This window comes from Diplotaxodon limnothrissa, linkage group LG14, assembly GCF_057381915.1.
Source record: "Diplotaxodon limnothrissa isolate DT_005_m linkage group LG14, D_limnothrissa_male_GT1.1, whole genome shotgun sequence".
Classification (NCBI taxonomy): domain Eukaryota; kingdom Metazoa; phylum Chordata; class Actinopteri; order Cichliformes; family Cichlidae; genus Diplotaxodon; species Diplotaxodon limnothrissa.
In genome coordinates this window covers 26,661,803-26,681,089 of record NC_140609.1, presented here as the reverse complement: position 1 = coordinate 26,681,089, position 19,287 = coordinate 26,661,803, and the positions used below count along the sequence as shown (strand labels likewise).

The 19,287-nt window shown below is 41.2% G+C and overlaps 1 protein-coding gene across 3 annotated transcripts in view; it reads right to left on the bottom strand.

The window, feature by feature from the left end:
• The window catches only part of LOC146618965 (muscleblind-like protein 1), a 61,525-nt gene that overhangs the window by 7,596 nt on the left and 34,642 nt on the right, over nt 1–19,287 (bottom strand). The window contains exons 3-8 of one of the 3 annotated variants that reach the window (XM_085370968.1): nt 16,212–16,382; nt 9,201–9,425; nt 6,262–6,501; nt 3,313–3,430; nt 584–675; nt 199–268 (exon numbers count right to left, since the gene is read on the bottom strand). In XM_085370968.1, coding sequence (XP_085227094.1) covers nt 212–268; nt 584–675; nt 3,313–3,430; nt 6,262–6,501; nt 9,201–9,425; nt 16,212–16,382 — 903 coding nt within the window. In that variant the 3' untranslated portion in view covers nt 199–211. Of the gene's footprint in view, nt 1–198; nt 269–583; nt 676–3,312; nt 3,464–6,261; nt 6,502–9,200; nt 9,426–16,211; nt 16,383–19,287 lie in introns of all 3 variants that reach the window. The other 2 variants (XM_085370967.1, XM_085370969.1) reach the window with 2 other exon arrangements.

Below are 19,287 nucleotides of genomic sequence, written 5' to 3'. Positions count from 1 at the left end.
AATCTTCTCTTCTAACTGCTACCAAGTAAGTGAACAATTTTATTTTGTAAAAAAACATTTCTCCCACAACTCCCCCAAAAAACAAACAAAAAAAAGCTTTTGTAACTCTGTCACATCGGAGGTTTGGAGGTCTTTTTCAGAGAAAAAAGATTTATTGTTCGAATGCTTTGTGTGAGGTGCTGGAGGTGCAGTACATACTGTTCTGAGACTTCTACATCTGGGTCACATACTTGTGACTAGTCAGATGGTCTGCAGATATTATTGGAATCTGATTGGGAGGAGAAAAGACAAATAGGGGAGGAGGGGGGAATGGGAAGACAGAGGGAAATAAACAGAAGGGTCTACTGCAATGAGGACAAAACACACTGGAACCACAACCGCTAACAAGCATAAGCATAGCGATCATGTCTATAATCACAAATTGAGATATTTAGAAATAACTAGCAAAGACCAGAGGTGATCCTTGTGCACCACTCATGCACTTTTCATTTCATTCACATTGAAATCGTACGATTAGAGGAGAAAAAGTCAGAGGTGATAGCAGAGGTGAAAGACTGTGAAAGAAGGCAGGAGAGGAGCAAACCTGATTGGCTGTTGCTGTTGCAAAGGGAACACTTGTGGCAGATGTGGTGGCTGCAGACACAGTGGCTGGGGTAGCACCGTGCATCATGGGTACTTGGAGGGGGAAAGATCACACAGGCAGTTGAACCAGAGCAGATTTAAAGCTTTTAATGCTTGACACTTCATTTGTATGTCTGTGTATAGAATGCTGATAAACATGAGATCTAAACAGCTTCAGATTTATTGTCTGCTTTCTAGCAATCTTTAACGTTTTATCTACAAACATCCCAGCAATTTGCGTAAACTCATAGCAACTCACCTGCTGTGGAAAAAGAAAAGAAACGTCAGGGAAATTATTTAAATAGCGGCTAATTGAAAATTGGACGAGCATATCATATCAGGAGGCAGCGTGTTATTTTCTTGGCGGGGAGCATTCAAAACTGAATAAGAGACTTCACTGGGTTTTGCAAAAATTACAGTACAATCAGGATTGCATAAACTTCACACAACATCTCTATCCTTTCTTCTGCTACCACTGATAAATCCTCATGTTTATATGGCATTTATAACCAGACAGTATAATGAGGCGCTCAAGAGTTTAAAGAGCTTGAAATGTAAGTTAAACAAAGCAGGGGTCAGGGGATTTTGAACTGCAACAAGCATTAGGTGACAGACAGATCTGTGGTGAAGCAAAAAGGTCTACAGTACAGAATAGTAAAGCACATCATTTCCAATTGAAATTACACAAGTATGCTCACAATCAAAATTTGCAGTTTACATTTGAATAGCCTGTGTTGAAAAGACACTGAATATCATTTTGAGTACATTTCAAAGTCTAAATTAAAAAAAAACAACTGTGCTCACTTTATGTGGTGAGTTAAATGACAGTGACTACAATGGGTTCAAAGATCATCAATAAGGAAAGCTGGCACCTACCAACACTTGTTGCAGGTGTCATGCACAATATCGAGCCTGCCCATCATGCATTGCAACAGGGAGTGGAGTGAATAGGGGGGAGAAGAAATCAGCAAAATGCATTACAAGTGTTACAAAGTCAGACAATATTGGATTCATTCTGGATGTAAACATGTGAACTCTTTCATAGAGTGGCCACAGCTTATTATATGACAGCATTGGTTATTATTACTTTCATGGCTTGCAGTTGCTGTAACTGCACATACTGCATATTTAAGAAAACATATGCATGAAAGGTCTGAGTGGGAAGAGGTGGGAAAAACTGAAAAGAAAACAAAACTTGCTGGCCAACCCCAGTTTACTGTTCAACTTATCCATTAAACTGAAGGGCAAATTAAACGCTACCACTACCCCATGGCAGCTGTTTGTACGGTGACAGGTTTGAATGGCTTGCTTTTTAAGCCCTCAAACAGTGTAGCTGTAGTGATCTGACAGTCCAATAGAGTGGGACATATGAGGATCTGAGGATCTGAATGTCTCACAGATGGGAATCGATGGCAGGCTATTCTTAGGCTGTCACAGGAGAATATGGGGCACAGTTAACGATGACTATGCAGTGCCCAAAGAAGAACATTTAAAAAAGCTGTCTGTGTGTGTGTGCATTTTGTGCATGCACATGTAGTGTACACCTTGGGTATAATTTAAACTGGCAGAGAGTGAAGAAGTGCCCCTCATGTTCCAGCAGTCGTGGATTGTCTTGCCCCATTTTTCAGAATTTCAGTTCAATTAAAGTCATATCTGTTTATGTTTATGTTTTTATACCACACAAAACATTTTGAGCCCAAAATGTTGATTTGTAACTAATTTAATTAAATGTATATTTCCCATGTAAATGTAACATCAAATGTTCAACTTAATGAACATTTTAATAAATACTTAAATAAATAAAAACTTTGATTTATTTATCTCAGTTGCATCTTATTCAAAATTACTGCTTCCTGTTTATTAGAATGATCTTTTGAGCATGGTTTATATGTAATACTAAGGGTGTTTTCACACCTGCAGTGCTTAGTTCATTTAAACTCTGGTTTGTTTTTTCCCTCAGTGCGATCATTTGGGCAGATGGGAAAACAGTAATTGGACTCGGGTGTAAAACAATCGCACCAAGACCCTTTGGTTCCAAATGGACTCCAGAGCAGTTCGTTTTTCATGTGAACATGATCCGACCCAACTGCGTTCCAAGTTTGAGCTCAAAAAGTTCCCGTTATGTATGCTTTGTATTCTGAATGCAGCAAGGTACTATAAATGTGCCAAAGTCTGTGCAGGCAAACAACTAACCGTGAAATGAATATAAACTCTCCACTAGTCTAGAATGCAGCACCTTCTTCCTGTATTTACTGTTGTTTGTCCAGCCCCAGACTCATCTGGCCAATAAGCAGCCAGAATATTTTCACGTGGTTTATAGTGAAACATTTTGGTTCACTTGGATTTCTCCGTGTGTGAAAACAAACCAAACCACCGGGAAAAGCTACAAGTTTACAAACTCATGAACTGACTCGGGCCAGAGAAAACAAATATAGGTGTGAAGACATCCTAGCACTGCCTGCCTGCCTATAAATGAAAAAAATAAACCTTTTGACTATTTCTCTTCCCACTTGTGACACCAAAGTTATGACCATGCAGTACATATATGTGCAAATAACACTGTGCAAGTTTTTCCCCCATCATTTCACACATTCAGCCAGACAGTGCAGATACCAAACCATAATCAAAGGAGTGTGGAATGTGAATAGGATAACTGCCACAAACACCAGTTAAAGAAGACTCGGACCTTACCTGATGGTATGAAGGCAGCCTGCTGCTGAAACTGCATGTTGGCCAGGGCCTGTTGGTACGGGAATACACCAGCATTGAACATAGTGGTGGCACCGTTGGCTTTTTCAAGTGCAGGTCTCTTTGGTAAAGGAGGCAAGACGGGAGGGAGCCCCTGAAGAGGGGACAACATCAAAACAAAAGGATGGGAGTGAGGGAAATCAAAGTATGGTAGCAGTGACATTCAGGACAGAGAGAAGAAAGAAATTCATTAGAAGATTAAATTGCCCATCAAAACAGCAATCAAATATATTGGCAAGCAAGCAGTGGACTACATTACTTCTGTCAGAGCAGGCGGACAGAGGTGCTAGCTGACAAAAAAATGTGTGACGTATATCTTACGACAAGCATAAAAGTACTCAAGATATTGTCATGAACCTTTTTACATGATTTTAGAATATTACAGTAGATACAGTCAATATTTTGCTGGCTGAGAACTCGAATTTTCCGTAAAGAGAACTTAGCAGCTGCTTAATATAAGCTGAAGCACAGATTGCTGGACCACCAATGGAAATGATGTAGTTAGGGAAAGTTGCGCTGTCAGCTCCATGATAATAGTAAACTATACACCATGTTAAGACTGTCATGACACCTCTTTACCAGTTATGCATGCAGTATGGGAAATGACCAAGACATGCAAAGACTACCATAGCTTATACCACAATAAACTTTTGCATTTTCATGCTTTGAGATTCACTTAAGGTGATGAACTGACATTGGAAAATGTAGTGCATTTCCAGTTTTGAGCCACTGTCCTTATTCTTCACTAATGTGATTGGAATCTGTTTTTAATCTTAAAACGTCAAACCAAAGGTTACAATCAGTTCATCACCCTTAAGTGCTTTCTCATTTAGTTAGTTAAACACAGCTTCAAACTATATCTATCACACCACAGCTGCATGCCAAGCTAAAAGGTGAAAGGTCATAGTACCAGATCAAAAGTTGCGTCGAGGGGTCGCTTCATTGATTTGACAGCCGACTGAGTCTTAATTAGCAGGCAGCGAGCACATGATGGCAATGGGCCAATGGGGTTCAAGCGCATTAACAAAAACCAGCAAGCGAAGGTGCGTCATGGGGGCAGCAGTGCAGTGTGGGTTGGTGAGGAAAAAACAAAAACAAAAAAAACAAAAAAACAAACAAAAACAAATCATTGGAATGCAATATACAACAATTACAAGACTTGTGCATGCACATTAATGGCTTTAGGGTTACTGAAAAGAATTACAGCCCATAGCAAACTTTGCTGTCAGAAAAAAGTTTTTATTTTCATGAATGCGAAAATTCTATGCCAGAAAAGATTATTAGCCAATGAATGAGCTTTGATCAAATACATTCATTTGAAACAGATTATAAATATTATCTAATGTGATTCTGCCCTCTGCTCCAGATGCACTGCTTTCTTAAAGCCTGTGGTGGCTGGACCATGGCAACTGTACTGAAACTAATTTCCTAAAGTGGCACTTGACTTTTGGTCCTAGGCCCGTTTTAAGGGTCTTAAACGACTGCAGTTTCCAGTACTTGTGTGATTCTCCTCTTCCTGTGTTTTCTGTTTCATTCACATGATTTGAATATACCATAAAAAATCATTGACATCTTCAGATGTGTTTGTTCCTAAATTGATCCTAGGGTACATGTATGTATCCTATGTCCTCTTTAACAGGTGGGCCAATCTGAACAAAACTTTTGTATCAAATACACTGATTATGAAATTGTAGATACATTTTAAAATGTTTTATTACTAAATCCTTTGTCCTGTCTCTGTCCCATCACCCCCAGCCGATCATAGCAGATGGCTGCCCCAGATGCTGCTTCTGCTGGAGGTTTCTTCCTCTTCAAAAGGATTTTTTCCTTCCCACTGTCGCCAAGTGCTTGCTCATACAGGGTTATCTTATTGTTGGAGTTTTCTTTCTAATATTATAGGGTCTTTACCTTACAATATAAAGCTAGAAAACACCTTGAGGTGCTTGTTGTGTTCTCTGTTTGAGTTTGTTTCATGTGTCACAACTAAATACTCAATGAAGACTTTGAAAAAGCGTCACAGGTCTGGCTATTTGTAATAAAAGAAAAAAAGAGAACAATAATTTAGTCTAATTCTATAGATACACTCTAGTAATAATTATCATTGTGCCATTATATTCATACTAATTGCCATTTTATATCCCAGGAAGTTACTACATTTTATTTGGAAAAGATGAGATTGGACATGATAAATGGCAGGCCTGCTCAAATTGTGCTGAATCAATCAAAATAAACAGAAATGAAAGGTTAACTGATATAAAGCTGACCCATATTTTTGAATTCAGTGAAGCACAATATTATCTACTGTACAGCACTTGGCGGAGCACGACCTTTTTACTGTCTCTTTAGAGAAACCGATCGCTGCATTGCGGAAACAAGATCCAAAATATGCCGCAGTCTACACAATTGTCTTCTCAGCAAAAAATGTTACACATCTATCGACTGTGAAAAAGCAAAATGTAAAACTAACAAAGCAGCAAAACAAGGAGGAGCAGGCGAGGGGAGGCTCAGTCACATACTAGCACGATTACTGCTGCTGCTAACAAAGCACACATTGACACAAGCTACATCTGTATCATTTTAGGGCGTACTGAGTCAGAGCTGCAGAGGCACAACGGAGACTAAAGGTTGAGGTTAAAAGCAGGGTAAAATGTACTGGCTCAAGCAACGCTGTCGATACATAGAAAATTATCTCCAGATTAGAGTATTTGTGGTGCAATGCTTCTGCTCCAAACGAAAAAAGAAATTATTTTTGGAAAAACTATACATTTTAAACTTTAATGTACATTAAATGACATTTAGCTTTAATTGCTAACAGCAGGTTGTGAGATTGTAATACTTGAATGTTTCTTAGTTTGATTTGCTTTTGGAGGTGTAATGTAAACAGATACCTACCATGGCTGCAGCAGCTGCAGCTTGGTTGACTTGGTGTTGGGCGGCTTTGATTTTGGCCTGCAGGTGAGCCGGAGGGTGAAAGTACTTGCACTTCTCCCTCGAGCAGCGGCCCTTTATGTAGTCCATACACACGGTGACTGTGTTGTCGTTGGTGTCGATCATGGTGCTATCTGCAGGATGGGCAAAGCGACAGTCGTTCTCCCCACGCGTGCAGTTACCCCTCTGATATTCCCGGCATACCTGGGGCAATGGTAAGGATTTGATCATAAACCTAACACACATACACAGTTACACACATAAGTTACAAAGTTACTGGTGAGTCCACGTGATAAAGCAATCCATCTGCTCTGTCATTTCAGATGGTATCAGACAAGGTAACCGATCTTAATGATGGGTTCGGCCATTAATGTTGATTGATAAGCAGAACAGATCCTAACCAACGTTTACAGACTCATTAATCACACCGCATTCATCCATTATTTAAATGAGAACTGTTTTTGTTCTTCCTGAGTCTGACAGACGGGGGCAGCACTTGCATGAACAATTGGGAAAATGCCTTCTTCATTCTGAACGTACAGACTCAATGAGGCTCATGGGAAATATGAAGCTGGTTACCCTCGAGGGAGGCTGTAGCTGACGTAATTGTCAGCCGCTGGCACACAGTAGCAAACACACGCGCGCACACACACACACACAAAAGGTGGGTGTATATATATTATAAGGCAGCACTGTTTTTTTTTTTAATTTAGGCACTCAAAGAGCCTTGCAATAACTTCAGATCTCTGCTCTCGGCGCTCCATCAGACCGTTGAGTCTGAACTGGATTCGAGATGCAATCCTCCACCAAAAGAAATGCAATTTCATGGTGCGTTGTATTGATCTATCAGTTACTGTGATGGAACAAGCCATTTACTAAGTCTGTTTACCAGTCTCCCTGTCTGCGTGCATAAAGGATTTGATTTGTGGTGGACCGGCTGCCAGACAAAAGGCCACCAGCACAGTTATCTGCAAACTGCTCTGTCTCCAGTCCTGACAGCTCATCATCTATGTTCACTGACTGCTGTGAGTGATAGCGTTTCTCTCTTTGCCTGTCCCTTGTTTCTCGTGGGTACCTCTCCCTTTCTCAGATATGTATGCCTACACGTGCACACCACCCCACCACTGCTAACCAGTAACTACTGCTACTTGTCTTATTTTTTTTTAAACGAGAGACTGCCTTGTTGTCAGGCAGATATTGTAGAGGCGGGTGAGGGAGGGAGGAAACTTGGAGAGAAGGGAAATGTAAGCGTGGTTGACGAATATAGAGTAAAAAGACAAGGATGGAGATGGAGGAGAAAGTGAGAGCCTTTGGTGATGAGGTGTATGTAGGCTGTCATAGGAAAAAAAAAACAGGGGAGGACTGAATGATAGGATTTGATGTTCTCGGGACCAGATGTCTAACTATCCCCCTGAGCTACTTGCATCACCATGGTTGCAGGTGACCAACATATGACTTTATGCATGCTGACATGTTGCAGCATACCGTATGTAAGGAAAAGACAGCAAGACTTCTGGAGCATATTTTCTCAGGAAAACTGTCTGGGGCATTGTCTTCTAAAATTGGAATTTCTCACAGCCTAAAGGAAACAGTCCGTAACACATCAACTGAGCGGTATGTGTGTCGCTCCACAGAATTCCAGCTATGTTTACTTTGAACGACACACACTGGAAACTGAAATATGACTGGCCCCTTTCTCTAAGATATTTTTAGCAAACCTAGTTCCTTTCAAATTAAGAAACTAGGATATGAAATCTCCTCATCAAAAAGTTTCACCCACACATGCAGCCTCACTACGTCTCCTGCAGCCTGACCACCACAGATGCCGTTGACCAACAGGCCTCTCTATCTAAAAGGAAAACAGTGGAATGAGGAGAGTATTTCTGATTTGGTTGATAAATATTTCATATCCCTTTGCTATCGATCTTTTGCAGGACAAATCTTTTTAATCCTTAGTCTGAATCGAGAGGTGCATGCTCTCCTGCTCGCAGCGTCTTGCCTCCACTTATCCTTAACCTCTACAGCATGACTTGTACTAACGCCTCCATAAAATTCAGTCAGCGGCCTTTGCTTTGTTTCTGGTATCTCTGTCTCTGCCTGCTCCAACCCCTCCCCTGATGACCACAACAGGTCTACAAATTGATTTCCTATCTTCCGCCTCCATCTCTCTTTCCTGTCAGTAACCTGTTCTGTCGCTCTGCATGTTGTCCATTCATTCACTTGGTCCAAAGACTTACTCAGCCTCACCCCCATTAATTACCCAGCTACCCAACATTACATCTTAAATGTAACCTTCCTGCATTCTTGCACGCCTCCTGCCTGCCTCCAACGATTTCCCCATTATTCCGCTGCCACTGTTTCTCGGGTGGGGCTACATAATGGATGAGATTGACTTACTGTCCAATTAATGATTATCTGAACGCAGCTGGAGGAGGGGCGCTCATCAGGTTTCAAAGAACTAATTGCTTTCCGAGAAGAAGTAAAGATTTTTCTGAAAATGACATATGTACATTATAACCCGAGCTTGTGCCAGACAAAGTTATCCCCTTCGTATCGATAGTGTCAGCAATGGTAATGTTTGTGGATGCTTTCATTAACATCTCATTCTCTTGCTTAAGTCTGAGAAATAACTCTGTCTTGGTAATGGCATGTAGTTAGTGTAACAGAAATGGTGTAGATACACAGACGTACAAACAAGACTGTTAATATTGAATAGACAGATCCTACATCTGAAAAGCTTCTGTTAGAAAGGAGTGAAAAAGGTATTTCTCCCAATCGTTTTTTATAATCTGCGAGCGGCAAAGGAATCACAAAAAATTATGCAAATCCTCCCGATGTGCTTTCATATATTTTTTCCCCACTTTTTCTTGCGAATGTGTGTAAATGTTTGTGTTCCTCCTCACCTCCAGTCTGTCTGTCCTCATGAGTTTCTGTGCAGCAGCGGCGGCAGCAGCAGCAGCGGGTATGGGAACGCTGGGGTTGCTGGTGACCAGTACGGGGGCACTGGGCAAGATGTCAGCGGGCATCAGGCCGGGCGACACAGGGCCAAGGTAGGGGTTAAATGCAGCAGCCGCTGCTGCAGCAGCATTGGCATTGGTTGCAAGGCTGGGTGTGACTGAAAACATGGGCTGAGAGCACATGCAAAATAAGAGAGTTGGTCAAAATTGATCCACAATGATTTCTCACAGTCTATGTATAAAGATGCTACATATATAATCACATTGTTTCTTCCTCATATAATTATTACCTCTGGTGGATATACAGCATATGATGCAGAAGATTATCAGTAGCAAAGCAAAAAATAGGAACTCTGATTGTGGATGTGGAAGGAAAGATGCAAAAACAGATAATTAACAGGCTTACATCTGAGGAAAAAGAACATGGCTGCTCGTCTTTCATTTGCACTAACGCGCAGAGCAAGCGTCAGTATGTGGTGTCACCTTCTTCCATTGATCAGATTGAATCACATGCTTCATACCCCAGATATCACACAGTTAGCAGTACTGATGAAGGACGTCAAGCTGTGTGAGCATGTGAGTGGGGAGAGAGGCTTCACTGTAAGATAAAGTACTGCCTGTATGCGTTGTACTGGAGTTTGACAGAGAGAGGAGTATGCACTGCAAAGTTTTCCCTGCCTGATCCTGACCTCAGCCCCAGTCTAAGGATTGTCTTTTGAGCCCCTGCCAACAGGACACAGTGAGTAATAGAGGAGCGGCAGCCAGGGCTGTACTGATACATTCTTCCTAAAACCTCCTCACTGCTCAGCGATGACTCAGAAAATCAGAAATAATTCTTTCGGCACTGCCCTCTGGAATGTCTGAAGAGTTGTTTGCAATCATAAGGTGCTCTGGAAAAGCAGATGTGTCTCACTCCAGGTGCTCAGATATCAGTTTGAGATATTTGCAGCTTGGGGTTTGGATGGAATAAGCATGATGTCATCTAAAACATTTGCGGTCATGGGGTTTTAACTATGCAGTGATATCATCTTGCGAAGAGTTTGAAAGCTTACTAATAGGCCTTTTTTGGAACACGTCAAAGTTTCAGTATCGATATGAAATTGAATATTCGCATTAATTAACAAAAATGTTATAACAGAAACATCTATAATTGCATGCAGGGCTTAATTACAGTTCAGCAGTATTTGTTTTCACTATTCCCAGTAAAATGTGTTATCCTCTCTTTTTCAGGGCATGTTTGCTGTTGTTGTTTTTTGCATAACGGTGGAAAACCTAAAGTTAAGTTTTGCTGAAAAGTCCCCACTACAATTATAATGATCATGATGGTAAAATGTGACGTAACAGTCATTGCACAACTTTATTTATCTAAATTGCGGTTTTACCAATTAGCCACTGAACTGGTTATACTGGACTAAGAAACATACTATATAAAGACATTCAATACATATTGAAACTCTTTGTAAACAAGCTTAAATTCAGATTTGAATATTCTAAGATTTGTACGTCAGACGCACTGACCTAGTTTGACCTTTCTTTGTTGTAGTGCAAACACTTTGCCACATGAGCCATAACTTCAGCTCCTAAATATTTAAACACAGAGATGTGGCCAATTACACCCAGCCACTGGAATGTCATTGGATTGTGGCTTCATGCTTTGACTTATTTTATTTTCAAAGAGGATCTGTACTAAACAGGTCCTTTCCTACTGTGAGTGAGTGACAACCAGCTGTGACAGACCCTAACCACTTCACTGTGTTCATGGTCCAATGCATGAAATTAAAGTAGGTTACCTACATACACTGAGGAAGGATGGATAGCTGCAGATAAAAGAAAAAAAGGGAAATAAAATGTGGTAGAGATACTAAGGGTGGAAGAAGGAGACTGAGCTACAAACACAAGGTGAGGTTAGGAAGAATAAAGTCTGATTCTTAGAAAGGTAAGTACCCGGTTTTACCCTTTGATCCCTGTGCACAGAACATGCTCTATTTTCTTGACTTTTCTTTGTAGTGGAGGTCTAAAGCCATCTCTCCTCACTGCTGTCATCCTATCTCCTTCACTTTACCTACCTGTCTTACCCTGCCCATTTATCTATTTCGGCTGCATTCCCTTCTCCCTTTCTTCTTCTGCTGTGTCCTTCTTTGTCAGCTTGTCTTCCTGCTTCTTCTCTCGTCTTGCTTTCTCTCACCCCATGACACAAACAGAAAGGAAGGCTTTGCTGTTCCAGGGAGATCTATGCTTCTTTAAACCCCCATCCCTCCCAATGGGGCTCTCAACTCAGCCTCTCTTTTCTAGATAGGGTTGATAAGCCATCAGCTAAGTGTGCACTTGCAGATGTGCGTCAAAGCACACTGCATCTTTTGAACTCCTTTGAATAGTGTTAGACAAATTCACTCCAGTGCTCTCACTTAAACATAAAAGGACAGTGGAGATGACAGAGGAATTACTTCAAGCCTGACTGGCAGTTCTCATTGTTTCTGTAAGGTTTCTGGATCGGTCATGGAAGGATTCATTTGGCTGAACGGGGCTGTGGCTATCACCTTGAACATCCTTGGAGCATGCTGCGCATACATAGAGCAACATCTTAACTCAATTTTGTGTGTGTATGTTACATGGCTTTATGGATGTGCTGTTAATCATTTAAAATAATTCCCTTCATTGCCTTATACCAGGACTGGCTATCCATCCATCCATCCACCCATCCATAGTTAGAACCTAACCCAACTGCCTATTTAATCCATTCATCCATCCATTAGTTTTCTATATTATGCAATGTACAAACAAAAGGAAAAGTAAGAATAAACTTTCATCAAATTAACTAATTCTGTCAATTTTCTTTAAGCTAAACATTTTTTTCAAACTCAGTCACAGAACTGTTTTTCATGGCTTTCATGTTTTTCAAGTTCATTTAAAGAACACTGAACAGACAAACAACCCTACCCACCGGCAGTCCTATGATCGGCCCGAGTGCTGATCATATGATTGCCCTTATGATCGGTTTACATTGGACAAATGCTACAAATATTTTTAGGGGGGTTTAAAATCGGGAAAAAAACAATGTTTTCAATAACCCTTACACACTGTTTATACTTCATACCTTTGTAATATGGTCCTATTTGGAATGTATTTGTTTTATTGAATGTGAAACTGGCAAGAACATTCTGGAACTGCTGGGATTTATTATATAACCACTAAACCTATAAACACTGTCTTTATTGTTGTCATTAAGCAAATCCTAGGAAATTACCAAGTATAATTATGAATGTTAATTTAGCAATAATAAACCGTTAGATGACAAAGCACACAAAATTGCTTATTGCAAATTGGTCTGTGCATTCACAGCAGTGGTAGGAAACTTTGTGTATGTGTCACACATGTATTCTACAGTCACACATGTATTCTACATGTGTGACTGTTTTTCCTATACTCACTGAAATGGCATGGATTCTGGTCCTTATGAGCGTCATGTCTGATCAATCTTGTGCTATTTCACATACAGTGCTTAACAAATTATCAGAACACCCAGTATAAAGTCTGTGTCACAGATGATCTTAATTACACAGCATAATTACCAAAATCACTGCTATCATGGTTTCTGTAGTGATTATTCCACCAGTAAACATCAGCTAATCAAAACTATGCTCCTAATGTTAAAATATAATTGCTGCTGTTATCCATAAATTTTCAAATGTAATGTTTTACAAAAGAGTTGAAAAAATAACTAGAATGTCATTAATTAAGATTAAGACGCAACATTTCAATTATTTACTTGCTGGACAAACAAAAATGTATGTTATGCTTGATTCATTTCTGACTTCTCAGAGAGAAGTCCAGTGTGCCGACTATTTGGGTCTAAAATGTGAATTCAGTTTGTTAGCTGTTCAATAAATACCAATAAAACAAGACAGCTTTCTGAAATATTTGTGTCTTTTTGTTGTTTTAATGACAAGTCGTCAAATAAATTTGTTAAGATCTGTAAAGTGGTAAGCAGTATGTGCTGCACTGACACTCGATCGAGCCAAAGTTTATATTGTGCTGGCTACTGTGCCAAATCTGTACTGTGTAATTTTTTTGTGCCTGCTCACTGTCTTCATATAGAGTATGTGTGTCTGCTTCCCATCATTCATTGTTTCTACTGGTCATGTCAATGCAGAAGCTTCCGAGACAGCATGTTTGCATTGCACCTTGCCAAACCATTCACGCACAGTACAAACCACAGGAAATAATGGTTTTCAGAGGGCAGCGGTGCTGATGCTGATGTTACATTTCGGGCCCTCTACAGGAACCTGGGCAAATATGGTGGGAACGCAGCTCTCGTGACAGTGTCAGGTCTCATTTGAGCTGTCACTACTGTCCCATAAAAAATTCACACTGACATCATGTGTGCAGTTACACAGTTTCAAAATTCACTAAAACCACCATATTGACTCAGACTAGTGGACATAAAATCCATCTAAATGGATATGGGCCAAACAGAGCCCTCAACTCATTACCACCAAAGGACTGACAAACACAAAACACCTTACAATACTCATCAAAAGACTCAAAAACAAAAAAACTTACACAAATCCACTACAAACTGTATCTGGGAACAATATGCTTATTTGCACACTCAGTCACATAGTTACTGAACACACATCTAAATTATACTATATTTGCAGATTTTGCATCTTGCACATCTTCGTCTTGTCTCGTCTACAATATCTTGACAATAACTTGAACCAAAGGAAAAAATGGAGTCAAGCTAAGTTCAATGGATATAACTTTTTAGGAAAATTTAAACAAGAGTTTGTGCTGGCCTTTAATTCACTAAAATCTAACTTCTATCCTTTTTTAAACCCTCATATAATTGTGAGTATTTTTCCGATATCAAGCAACATTTTAGACCCACTGCTATAAATGACTAAATTCAATTAACATTTCGCAGTTAAATATTTTTTACCTGTTGAAAACAGAACATTTTAGACATATGGTCATTGGTATGGGTATTTATTGTAATAATTATCCATAATTAAGCCCGGAATGTTCAAACCGTTATATTAATAGGTAAGTAACCGTAAGTACTCTGTCCACTGACAAGGTCCAGCAAATCAAGCCAACTTGCATATTAAAAATGGATGGCTATAGAGTGGTTATTCGTTTTTTAGACGTGTATTTCAATAGAATGTTTTATATGCAATGTGCAGTTAATTGCCACTTTATTAGGTACATAATTATTAATAGCTTTAGGCCCCATTTTGCCTTTAAAACATCTTTAATTCAACAAGGTCTTGCTCAGAGACTGTTTTGAAAAGTGCTTTGTTGGATTAAGATCTTGTGACTGAAGCCCATTGGAGTACTGTGGCACTTTAGTCTGTTTAAAGCGGGCATCAGCAGGTGGGTACACTGTGCTCATAAAAAGATATATTCAGGTAGGCTGTGGTATTTAAATGATGCTCAGTTAGTATGATGGGGCGCCAAGAAATTATTCGCTACATCATTAAATCACCACCACTGGCAGCTTGAAAGGTTGATAGAAGGCATAACGGATCTATGCTTTCTTGTTGTTTTCGCCAAATTCTGACCTTACTACCTGAAGGTCACACTAGATATTGAGATTCATCACACTGGGCAAAGTTTTTCCAATCTTCTGTTGCCCACAAGATTGGAAAAACTTGAACTTTGAAGCAGTACCCCATCTACTTCAAGGTTCAAAAGGTTGTGCATTCAGAGAAGCTCTTCTGCGTACTTTGGCTGTAGCAAGTGGTTAGTGGAGTTACTGCTGGATTCCTATCGGCTCAAAGAAGTCTGTCCATTCTCCTCCGACCTCAGGCATCAACAAGGCATTTTGCTGCTCAGTGGACATTTTTCACCCGGCACACAATGCACCCGACCCCTATGGCGCCTCCTGCGGGTGGTGGGCCTGCGGGAGGATGGGCCCATGTCTCCTCTTCGGGCTGTGCCCGGCCGGGCCCCATGGACTAAGGCCCGGCCACCAGACGCTCGCCCTCGGGCACCCTCCCCGGGCCTGGCTCCAGGGCGGGGCCCCGGTAACCCAGGGTAAACTGTTCCCTCAATATTCTTTTCATAAGGGTCTTCTGAATCGCTCTTTGTCTGGTCCCTCACCCAGGACCAATTTGCCATGGGAGACCCTACCAGGGGGCAAAAGTCCCCAGACAACATAGCCCTTGGGATCCCTGGGACACACAAACCCCTCCACCACGATAAGGTAGCGATTCAAGGAGGAGCCTCCTGGGTGAGGTGTTCCAGGCATGTCCCACCGGGAGGAGGCCCCGGGGCAGACCCAGGACATGCTGGAGAGATTATATCTCTCGGCTGGCCTGGGAACGCCTTGGTATTCCCCGGGATAAGCTGGAGGAGGTGGCTGGGGAGAGGGAGGTCTGGGCCTCTTTGCTTAGGCTGCTGCCCCCGCGACCCGGCCTCGGATAAAGCGGATGAAGATGGATGGATGGACATTTTTCAGAGAATTCTCTACAAACCTCCAGGGTTTGTAGAGAGGTGTAGAAAGGTGGACAAGAATATACCTGCTGCTCGGTCTGTGGCTTTTTGTCTGACTCAGGGACCACGGCGTTGTTCTTTGTAGACATATTTTCCTCATTGCCTTGTTTAAACCGCCAAAAATGGTGGTTTAAATTTCGTGACTCACTGACGAACCATTTTGTGGCATGCAGTCTAACGACATCGTATTTTGGTGCCTGCTCGGATCACTTGGAACCTCAGGCGAGCAGGTACTAAAAAAGGTACCTGGTACCAGGCACTATGACCTAATGGAAAACCCTGAAAATGTGGCGAACCGTGCCAAGTCGATCTGAGTAGGTACTAATGGAAAACTGACTTTTGACCATGTCTACATGCCAAAATGCACTCAGTTGATGCTATGTGATTGGCTGATTAGACATTTTTGTTAATGGGCAGTTGAACAGGTGTACCTAATAAAGTGTCTGGTGAGTGACTACTCACCACTGGTTGTAGCTGTGTGCCGGGCATCATGGCGTTAGCGAGCTGCATCTGCTGGGCCAGCATGGCCATGTTTTTCTGTTGGATGAGGTTGTTTCTTCCATTGATCTCTAGCTGGGTCTTTAGGTGAGGAGGAGGATGCAGGTACTTACAGTTCTCTCTGGAACAGCGGCCCTGATGGGATGAGAGACGAAGAGAAAGGAGGAGACAAGGAGGGCAAAATCAAGGGAGGGGGGTGGGGAAGAAAGACACATGGGAAGTGGTGGATTAGAATCCTGTTCCCTTTAACCACAGCCTAATGTATAGAAGTAATGAGCCTTGAATTAAGTCGCTTCCCTCCTATTTAACCGGTGCCGACCTCACATCCTTGACATCTGGGCCTGCCACTCTTTTTGCCATAAAGCAGACCAATCAGTTCTGCAGAAGATGTAGGCTTACTACCTTCTCTATTTTCTCAAGGTCCCATTGGGAGACAAATTAGCTCCAAGAGCAGAGATAAAGAGGATTAACTGTCTATCTGCTCCTTCTAAGAGATTGCTTTACACAAAGCAAACATTAAACAAACACAATGTTGCCGTGTGTCTGTGATAAAAGGAACACTTCATTGTCTGGAAATTATTTTTTTGGTTTCATTTGTTTATTATTTGATCAAAATCATGAACTTTGTGATCATAATTTCTTCAATGCTGAAATAACATCTTTAAATTAAGTCTAATTTTAAAAGTAAAAACAATTGCGTTGAATTGATTCGGCATTGTTGGTCTAACCCCAAAGAAAATTTGTTTTGGGAATCTAAATTAGCAAAAGCTCCCCAGTCTCCTCCATCCTACCACCTAAGAAGCTGTTCAACTTGATGCTCGATGTTTTAAAAAGCCCTGTGAATCACCATTGATCTCTACTCAATTCAAACAAATGAGCCATGTGTCAATATGGGACATAATTTCAGTAAAGATGAGGCGGGAGAACTGATGTAGGATCGATACGTGATTGGAGACTCCTGTGACACGAAACATAAACACATTATGGCAATCTAATGCTGTATTATGCTACTATGCTAGAGACTGTGGTCTGTGTCTGTGCGGACTCACTGCTGTGGGTGCTTATATTCATTCTGCAGCCAGCAGCCCAAAGGGAGGAGAGAATGTAATTTACACTCTCATAATGCCTGCTCCACTGAACACTCCCCTGGCTAGGTGTAATATCTTAGATATCTCCACCTCTCTTTCACTCCCCCTTTCTTCCTCATTCTCTGCCTTTCACATCAATCCCCATACATCCTGAGCCCCGTGCTGATATTTGCTCTCCTCATCATGAATACAGAGCAGCGCAAGTACCGACGTACTGCTGTGATCTGTGTATATATTCATGTATGTGTGCAGCATTTGTACTACTCCTTGCCTTTGTCAGCTTCTCTCTCTGTCTTCTTCTTGTGCCTCAACCACCTCATCAAAATGCATCCTCAATCCATCTATTCCCATTACTGCTTTATGTAAAAAAAATTTCAGGGGGATTGGGAAACCAGCCCTGCGACAACTCCACAGTGTCCCCTCCCATGGGGAATTAAAGGTTGGCTGTCATGCGACTGCTTATCTCAGTGAGATTACCTGCTGCTCACTGTGGCCTACTATGACACCTTCCTTCACAGCCTAACACATACACTCTCCCACTCTGGCTTTATGCTTAACACCTCTCTTCTTTCTCCTCCTTTCACTTCCTGGTCTTGCTCTGTCTCTGCCTCTTTCCCATTTATTCTGCCTAGCTACAGCATGAAAGGTACTTTGCATTGGAGAGCAGCAGAATGTCAAGACTTCATCCAGCATTTTGATTGGCTAAAAGCTGTGAGGACTAGCATTCCTAGCCTGACCATTGGCCCAAAGGCCCACATTGACAATGCTCCAAGTCATCCCTCCCGGTTCATCCCTATGTGGCTGTAAACTATTGATCAGTGTTAATTGGTTAATGTCTTTTGATTTTCAGGGTACATTCCCTCTGGACTCAAGCATGTCAAATCCAGCCGTGTGTGTGTGTGTGTGTGTGTGTGTGTGTGTGTGTGTGTGTGTGTGTGTGTGTGTGTGTGTGTGTGTGTGTGTGTGCAATCAACTGTGACAATGCAGCCCCTCAATTACATAAATTACAGCTCTATCTGAGGGCTGTAATTTATTTAAGCTCTTTTTCAGCGGGGTTCCCTGCATCAGTTTTCAGTGGTCAAAGCTCAAAAGGTTTTAAACACTTACACATTTTAACAAGCCATACTGGGAATAAGCTGCAAAATAATTACTTCAAGAATAAGAAACTTTTGTAAAGGTTTTTAAAGAAGAAAAGGTTTAAGCTTCTGGTAAACAGGTGGTGGAAGTGCTTTTCTATGACGAGCAAGAATGTAGATGATCTCATGTTGCCAGTTTTTTATCGAAATATTTATATAAAAAACAACTACCTGACATTCTGGTGCTTTTAACTGGCACCACTCAATCGTTCACTGCAGTCAAACAGTGTTATTTTCAAAATAACATGGACAAAATTCTTAGGTTATGTTTTCGAAAAAGGTATTTTCTTTCTTGAAGATGAACAATATCAGCAAATTACGTGGATCCTGATAAAGACAGAATCTGAATTATCGTTTATTGGCTACATTCAGAAAGGTCAGCGCCCTAATATATTCATCCCCCTCTATTTTCACCAGCAGGGCCATTATCTATAGCAGCGTTGTTGTTCTCCAAACAATGCCATGCATGAGCCCGTGGTCCTTGCCAATCATTGTCTGTGATGTTAATGTTTTGGCTTCTCTCTTGTGCCTTTTCACCTGTCTGCCTGTCCTCCATGGAGACGTTAATATGCTAACAGACTACCAGCATCTGTCTCTCAAGCACTCTCCCTACTGTTCCATCTTCTTCTCCTCTCATCTTATTTTTGTCTCTTCTGTCTTTTTCCAATTCTTCAGGTCCAGTTCTCTGCAACTCCCTGCCCAATTCTTTCTTCTTAAGAATTAAGCAAGTTTCACACGTTTGGTTCACTCTCCAAATAATGGAGGTAGCTATTCCTCAAATCCAGATTCTAACACTTGAACCAATTTACCTTCCCA